This window comes from Cariama cristata, unplaced genomic scaffold, assembly GCF_000690535.1.
Source record: "Cariama cristata isolate BGI_N322 unplaced genomic scaffold, ASM69053v1 scaffold38834, whole genome shotgun sequence".
Lineage (NCBI taxonomy): Eukaryota > Metazoa > Chordata > Aves > Cariamiformes > Cariamidae > Cariama > Cariama cristata.
Window position 1 is genome coordinate 2,755 of NW_009613040.1, and position 8,126 is coordinate 10,880.

The 8,126-nt window shown below is 36.6% G+C and overlaps 1 protein-coding gene across 1 annotated transcript in view; it reads right to left on the reverse strand.

The window, feature by feature from the left end:
- GOLGA3 (golgin A3) overlaps nucleotides 1-8,126 on the reverse strand; it is a gene marked incomplete at its 5' end in the record, with an annotated part of 13,693 nt that overhangs the window by 2,118 nt on the left and 3,449 nt on the right. Inside the window, 11 exons of the mRNA XM_009698858.1 lie at nucleotides 484-648; nucleotides 1,061-1,183; nucleotides 1,387-1,519; nucleotides 2,328-2,467; nucleotides 2,957-3,073; nucleotides 3,623-3,820; nucleotides 4,467-4,610; nucleotides 5,296-5,512; nucleotides 6,225-6,319; nucleotides 6,823-7,086; nucleotides 7,825-7,902. Coding sequence (XP_009697160.1) covers nucleotides 484-648; nucleotides 1,061-1,183; nucleotides 1,387-1,519; nucleotides 2,328-2,467; nucleotides 2,957-3,073; nucleotides 3,623-3,820; nucleotides 4,467-4,610; nucleotides 5,296-5,512; nucleotides 6,225-6,319; nucleotides 6,823-7,086; nucleotides 7,825-7,902 — 1,674 coding nt within the window. The remainder of the gene's footprint in view (nucleotides 1-483; nucleotides 649-1,060; nucleotides 1,184-1,386; nucleotides 1,520-2,327; nucleotides 2,468-2,956; nucleotides 3,074-3,622; nucleotides 3,821-4,466; nucleotides 4,611-5,295; nucleotides 5,513-6,224; nucleotides 6,320-6,822; nucleotides 7,087-7,824; nucleotides 7,903-8,126) is intronic.

The window sequence follows — 8,126 nt, forward strand, 5'->3', positions numbered from 1 at the left end:
CTATTATTGCATTTTCTGTGTACTAGTAACAAATCAGAAAACTCAAAGAAACCACTAGTAGTTATCTTTTGAAATTGTGGAACGATGACAGTACAGAGATGACAGACATATGAACGTTAAGAAGGTATTAACTATAAGAAGGTATTAACTCCGTATTTGCCCATGATTCATTATTTAAAAGTGCTACCTCTTTGCTGCTTTATTATTAGTCAAAATGTAAGTCTATGATAATATGCTGAACACAAAGATTTCTGAAGTAAAAGGTGGAAAGTCAAGATCAGTGTAGTTACTTTTGCCTGCAAATCTTCCTGTATTTATCATTTAAATACCAGAACATTAGTAAGTCCATATCACAGGCAGGCATTTCAGTTCAGAGTTTTCACCAGGTCTCCTGCAGCGGAATATTTTCCCGTATTTAAATTTAAAAGCATTAGCGGAGTATTTTCCGGTCCCCTACAACATGTATTCTTCCTATTTAAATACCTTCTTCATCTTGCCATGCTTCAGGTCCAACTTCAGTTGCTGGTTCTGCTGCAGCAGTGACTTCATGCTGTTTTTCAGTTCAGTCACTTTAGCCTGCAGCATAAACTTGTCCTTCTGAGTCAGTGACAGGTCTTCCCTCACCATTTCCAACTCAGTCTTGATATTCTCAATGGGAAAAGAAGAGAATCAATGTGACACAGGGAAATAGTATAAAAATTCCAGCCAACTAATGTTTTTATCATATTTTTCAGTTTCCAGGGGAAACTAGAAAAAGAAACAACACATGACACTGCTATTTGAAACCAATTTGCCGTGGCAGAAAACCAGAAATTAGATTTTAAAAGGTCACTAGCCTATTTTAATGACGTAAAGTCAAGGAAATAAGAAGCCAACAGCACAGTCGAAGTAAAACTGAGAAAAGTAAAGATACTGCAAAACATATAGTGAGTTCTTACGAATAAAAGTTTATTTTAAAAAGAGTATAAGTATGCTTTTAAACAAAAAGATACTGTTTTAATTATCCCCCCTACAGCAATACCAGTTATCCATCAGAATCTCCACCTGCTAGATTAAATACCTGCAAGACAACTTGTATCCCTTCTAATTCCTTGTGGCTGCGCTGTTCACTCATATCCAACTGCTGCTTAAGCGTTTCAATTTCTCTTTCTTTTTGTTCTACTTCCCACTTGAGGTCTTCCACCTACCGGGGGAGTGCAAAAGTATCTTTGGAATTACCTATAAGCACAATTAACTACAAAATCTGAAATAAATTACTATGTCTCATGAACCCTTCCTTGTTCTAAGAAAACCTAGTAAAGCTTCATTTAAAAATGCAGAATTAAAGACAAATGAAGTCATACAATGCATCATAAATAAAAAACACAGTAAATGTGCAGTTTTTACCTCTTGGCTTACCACAGGCTGTTCACTAAGCTTGTCATCCAGCTTTTTCTGCAGAAGTTGGAGCCGAGACCTGGCTTCTGCCAGCTCTTGCTGAAACTGTGATACCTCCTGGGAATGTTTTTCATCCTCTGCCCTGCACAGCAGGATTAACAGATGCAGCAGTTATTCAATCTGTCCTTTAAAACAAGTACTTCACTGAGTTAGCTATGTAACCATAAATTACATGACATGGAACCTGGTTAGTTATAGCTTTGACTGAAGGCTTTGCCAACACATTCACAGCAAGAGTTAAATCACAAAAAGATTTTATGTGAGACAGATGCATGAACATGTCATTAAATACTGGGGAAAAAAAAAAAATTCCTTGAGCACTGGTAATAGTCCAGTTACAAACAATACATTATGCAGTACAAACAAAACAAAAAAAACTTTTCAGCAATTTTGCTTCTGTTTTAAGGAGTAATAGCGTTAACCTTACATCAATTCTTATGTAGGTCTGATAATTTCTTATAATTTTAAAAAAATATCTTCTATACAAGAAAACAAATTGAATCTTAATATATTGTGGAATATATTCAACAGTGAAATTCATCCTGTACGTAGTTCCTCAGGGATATGAAAGAGAGAATAATAATAGCATGTATACGAAGTGTTAATCCTTACTAGTAACACAAAATAGCAGAAATCTGTGTTGAAACTGTAAAAAAAGCAGATGGTGAAGCCTAAATACAGCACACTTCAGGTCTAACTGAATTATGAAGAGACAGAAAAATGTAAGTATTTGCCTAGAGTTGAAACATGCATCTTATGGTCAGGCTCAGCTAGGGTACATTTCAACATAATCCACTCCAGCATGGCAAATCAAAAATTCACTAATGAATGTTTTTTTCAGAGGATTTGTTTTTATTTACTATTCTCTAAGAACTTGCACATTTACTTACTGCAGTTTGTCCACTTCAACTTGAAGGGCTTGGACAAGCAGTTCTTTGGCCTGTAGCTCTTTCTTGATTTCACTGAGCTCAAGCATAGCAGCTCTGTAATGACGGCGGTTATGTGCTGCATCCGCTTTGGCTGCTGCTTCCTTCAAGAAAAAAAGATGCAATTTTTCTCTATCATTGTAGGTGAATCAAAGGAAGCTAGACTGAAGAGGTACAAAACCAATCAAGAAAGAAGTTGTGCAGCTATTAACACTTCTCTTTTTGTCTAAAAAACTTACTATTAGTGTTGTTATCCTTATTAATGCTAATGGCAGTTAATAACTATATATAATGGAAGAAGCACGTTTGCCAGACCATTTCTTCATTGTGAATTTTTGGATTAAGTATCATCACTGCAGGATGTATCCCATGCATAACGAGTCATAATGGAACTTTCCTGGTAGTCAATATGTATGCTTAACACAGAGCACAACAGAAGAGACATCAACTGATCTTTCAGCCACTGGCTGTCATGACAGAGACGCTGCAGGAGGCAGTATGTTATAAAGCATAGATTTTGTTTCAAGCTACTTTTCAAATAGTTTACATTTAAATCACCTTTTAAATAAATAAAACAAAAGATGAGCCATTACCTGCTTCTTAAGTTCTTTGACTTTTGACTTTTCTTTCTCTAAGGAAGCCTGTAAAGCTTGAATAAGTTGTTGCATTTGCTGATCCTCTTCCTCTTTCCGCTTTAGGACTGCCTGAACCTGTATCACAAAAACAAAGGCACATTTTGTGCGGGCTCACTGGAAGACCAGGAATGTCAGCAGAGGAAATACCAACACAAGCCAATGCAGGGATTGCAAAACTTCTCTCTGCTGTTCACTAAGTCTTTCCTCATGGTACCCTTCAACCTTAAGAGTAGCTATGGTTAAATAGTAGCTCATTGCCTATATTCCCATTTGCTTACACCCCACAAATATATTACTATTGGCATAAAAATTGTTCATCTCAATGAATCCATATGTAACACAGTTTGTTATGTTCCAACTAACTTAAGTGAGCTACACTTTCACTATTGCAAATATTTTAGTGTGATTTGTTTTCTTCCAAAAGAAACAGCTTTGTTTAGTGCAAAGTCTTACTTCTGATCTCTTGTTTAGGCCCCTATGTTACTGCTGTTACGCAACACACAGAAAACCCAGACCTGGAGAAAATGCACCAACTTTCTATCATATGAGTGAAGATGTCTACATCCTGTTATCAGAAATATGAGCGAATTCTTTTCTTAGATATTATATCAAAAGGTCAAATACCTGTAGATTCAGTTGTACCAAGTCTGCCTCTCTTTTTGCTAACGCTGTTTCAAGGATATTGTTGTGCTCCCGCAAAGCGGCATTGGACTGACTAAGACCTGTAAGTTTTCCACGTTCATGCTCCAGTTCAAGAGCCAACTTCTTATTAATTTCTTCTAAACGTTTTATCTTCCTCCTGAAGCCTCTAGATTCCTGAAGCTATAGCCAAAGAAAAAAAACAAAAACAAACAAAACTAAACAACTCCAGATTACTATCACAAAAAGCTGTGAGTTAAATTCATTAAACTCATAAACATCTTACTTTCCCGGAGCGGGATTTCTTTTTTTTTCTTTTTTTTTCTTTTTTAAATGAACACTTCAAAATAATTTCAGTTAGGTATTTTTTCCTTTTGAAAGACTAAAACACTTGCTAGAAAGCAGAATCCAGGAGTGCTGTTCAGGTGCAGATCAAGAGTAGTTGATACATACAATTTTTTTGAGCAACTCTACACTGAACACTACCACCCTACCCTCAAAGTCACTGAGCATCCATGACTCCAAATAGTTTTCAAAAGATAATGATTCATGCGTCCTCACCGTCTCATGACTAGACACAGCTGGTATCTAATACAGGAACTATTTTTCTCTCTCATCTTCTTTTCCCCTATACAACAATGATTCATGAAACCACGAAGAACAAGCACAGGGCAGCAAACTTAGTAAGTGTCACTGACACAATGTTTCCCATGTAAGATTCCGATTTCCTGCACTGTTGGAATAAAATTATGGTACTAAAATTTCTCCCTGCCTCTCACGTACTTTTTACTGTAACCTTCCCATCTACCATGCAAATTCAAGCAATCACCTCATCCTCAAGTTCCAGCACTTTCTCTCTGTATTCTTCAAGCTCCTGGCTGGTAAGTGAAATCACTTCTTGCAACTCTTTTTCCAGCATCAACTTACTGCTGCTAACAGCTTGCAATTCTGTCTCCAGAGCTTGAATCCTTTCCTAAAGACAAAGGGATCACAAACGCGATTAATACATTGCCCGTCTACAGGAGTAATTTTGTTTTTGTTAAAAAGCCTACTTCTCTAGCAAATATTGAATGAGGTGCTAGTGCTTAATGTAAAGGTCTTCCTCAGAGCTTTCCCCCGTGCATCCAGCTACTGCTGTTAATGTATTTGATATCTTTCTCCATTGGTCCACGGAATTGGAGCTTCCTCCAGTAAATTAATTTTCGTATCACAGGCAGAACATATGTGAGTAAGTTATGGCCACCGTGAAGAACTTTTAACTGTCAATGAGTAAAAAGCAGTAAGAGTTAGAATTTTGGAAAATCTTCAGGTGCTGAGTCTTTAAAAACAAAACCAAACCAAAACAACAATAAAAATTAATCAGGAAATTTAGCACTAGGGCTGATCATCCTCTCGAACTTGGATTCCAATTGGTAACCTGAAAGATACAAGCAAAATTAAAAAAACCACCCACCAACCAAACCAAAGCCTACCAAATCACCTCTCTCAAATGTAGTGAAGAAAATTTTCGGTGCTCAGAACATTGATACCATGTTCTTATCTAGCTTTATATTACAAATATATTCATCACTTCAGTGTAAAATAGTATTTCAAGACTTATATTTAATAACAAGATAGCTCTGTCCGTGTACTAACAATGTTAAAAGACATCTGCGTACTTGAGCAATCTGGTTGCTTCCACCATCAGTGATTTGTGCTTTTAGTTTGCTCAACTCTGCTTCAGCAGATTCCTTTGCGGCAAGAGATTCCTGTAGCCGACGACTAAGAATGCCAACTGCATTCTCATAGGCTTTATGTTTTGCTTTCATCTCTTTCTGAGCACTCGTCAGATCTGACCCTAGACGCTTCATTTTCTGTTTCTGCTCAGTAATGGCCCTGGAGTGAAACAAAAACCAAAACATCAGGTAAAAACAAAAACTGCCTAAAAATAGCAATAAAAGATTAATTTTTCACACAGCCCCACAAAAACCAACATCCACTTCTCTCTCCTTGTCCCACAGATGTCCACCACATTGGAGAAAGCCATCAGGTGGGTAAGGTACAGTTTGGCCCTTTGCAAGACAATACCTTGAAGACTCTTGATAACATTCTAAAAAAATACTTACAGTAATTAAGAGGTCTTTGTCAGAATTACTAAAACTCCAATATGAAGGAATATATACTACTCTTTCTAAAAATAACACAGAATTTAGAGTAAGAATCCAATCTAATCTGAGATCCTTGGTGGATATGTCAGGTATCATAAAAACCCTGTGATCACCAGTGGAAAAAACAATAATGCTTCTCATTAATGCCAACATTCTAGCCAGTCAAGGCTAAAATTCAGTGAATAGTAATTAGGATTAGCTTCAATATGTATGTTGTATGGCATAGATTGTTGGTTAAAAGCATAACTGAATCAGAGAAAAAGCTGCAACTCTTGTGTAGCATGCAACCAACACTTTGCCACAGATATGACTCTATGACTCTCTGACTATTTAAATTTCCCAAAGGAAAAACTAGGGAATAGGAAAAGAACAATTGCTAAAAAGGTGAATCTGAAAAACTAATGCTGTAGTTCTTTCATCTGTGCTAAAAGAACACTTACTTTTTTGCTTCTTCTTGCATTTGTTCTACTTGTTGTTTTAATGCCTGATTTGCCTCAGCAAGAGATGCCATTTGTTCCTTATCGAACTGCAAAGACTTAATAGAAAGGGAAAAATCACCCATGAGAGTAAGAACAAAAGCATGTTTGCTGTATGTTGGATTATAAAAGAGTAAGCATGAAATTTCAAAATTACTTCCATCTCTAAATACAAACTGTTCCAAGGTTCTCCATCTCCTTTCTCTTTCCTTTTATTTCTTTAATTCTTCCCTCTGTGGCCATCACCATAACATGTACGAACAGAGTTCTAGTTTGGTCTTTGCTCTCAGATGGAGTTCACGTTGGGACTAAGGAAACTGCTTCCACATCACACCTCTACCAGTCCTGTAGTGTGCTTCTCCCCACTTACATACATGAAATGTTAATAAGCAGTCATGTATTTACAGAATTTTGGTAGGTATATGCTCAAGCGTATAGACAATATTAAATACATAACCAAGAACCTTAACTTGCAAGTGGGTTTTTTTTCCAAAGTTAATAGAAATAGCAACATATCCTGGATGTAACACTCTCAAAGTCCAAAGCTTAACACCTTCCGTACCTGTAGGCGTGTTTCCATATCGTCTCGTTCTTTCTGCACTGACTGAAGATTATTTTCTATTTCCACCATCTGCTGGTGAACCTGAGATACTTCCTTCTGCAGTTTTGAATGTTCAGATTCGAGTGACTGCTTTTCAACTTGAATTTTCAGTAGCTCTCGTTTTAACTCTTTCACTTCTGAGTCCAGCCGCTTCTTTGTAGCTTTCAGTTCGCTAATCAGCTGGTCCTTAGAACTTGCATCTCTTCGATAAGCTTCCACCATTACCTTGGACACAAGAGTTTCAAGAGGACAATGTCACCTCTGTTACAGCTTTACAAATTTACGAGTAATTTACTATAAAGGATTTACTGATATTCTTTCAGTTTGGAGGGCGTGTCAAAGAATACAAACCAGGATTATATTCTGTAACATATTTACTCTGGATCAAAGGCTTTTAGGTAAGCTCAGATATCAAATACCACTATGTATCAGCAGTTAATAAGCACTCAAGCAGTAAATTAATGGTACTGCCTTATGTATAAGACACATATATGTGCAACACTAATGGCATATCAATTTCAAATTAATATTTCAAAACTGTGTAAATTCAAATAAATTTTGCACTGAAGCACTTAATTTTCCATCTAATTATCGAAGCAACTATCATTTCTCACAGCTGCAGGAAAATGATGACCCTTAAAGATTTTCACAACTGCTTTTGCAAAACCAAACCTAGTATCAACAAACCAGAGACAGGTTTTATATGGTGGATCATTTGGCAAACTCCCTGAAATCCAATGAAAGCATGAATTGGTTGGTGGATCTGCTTTTACATTAGTTCCAGATAAAAATTCAACTGTATGAAATACAGAAACTGTGTAATTATGTCACAAAGTTCTTTGATACAGAAAATTGATTCAAGTGTCCTCACAAACCCCTCAGAAGTACATGTCTTCACTGTGAAAAAAAAAAAAAAAAAATTTCCTTGGTTTTATTTCTTTGAAATAGTTTGCTTTTGCTTACCTTCTGCTGCAGGAACTGTTCCTTCACTTTTTGGACCTGTTTTTTAAGGCTAGCATTTTCTTTTTGCAGATTTTCTACCTGCCAGAGGGAAAAAAAGCAAGCAGGTTGCTTTACAGTTCAAATGTCATATTCTATGTTACCTCAAGCAGTGACAGTATCTTGTACTATGCTTGTACCAACTGCCTAATCTAATGAGGATCCTGTTTCTGACTAGGCATCTCAACGGTACTGTTAGATAACCCAACGTTTTATACAGAAATACATTCACACAGGTCATCACATAGTGAACCTTGTCAACCCTC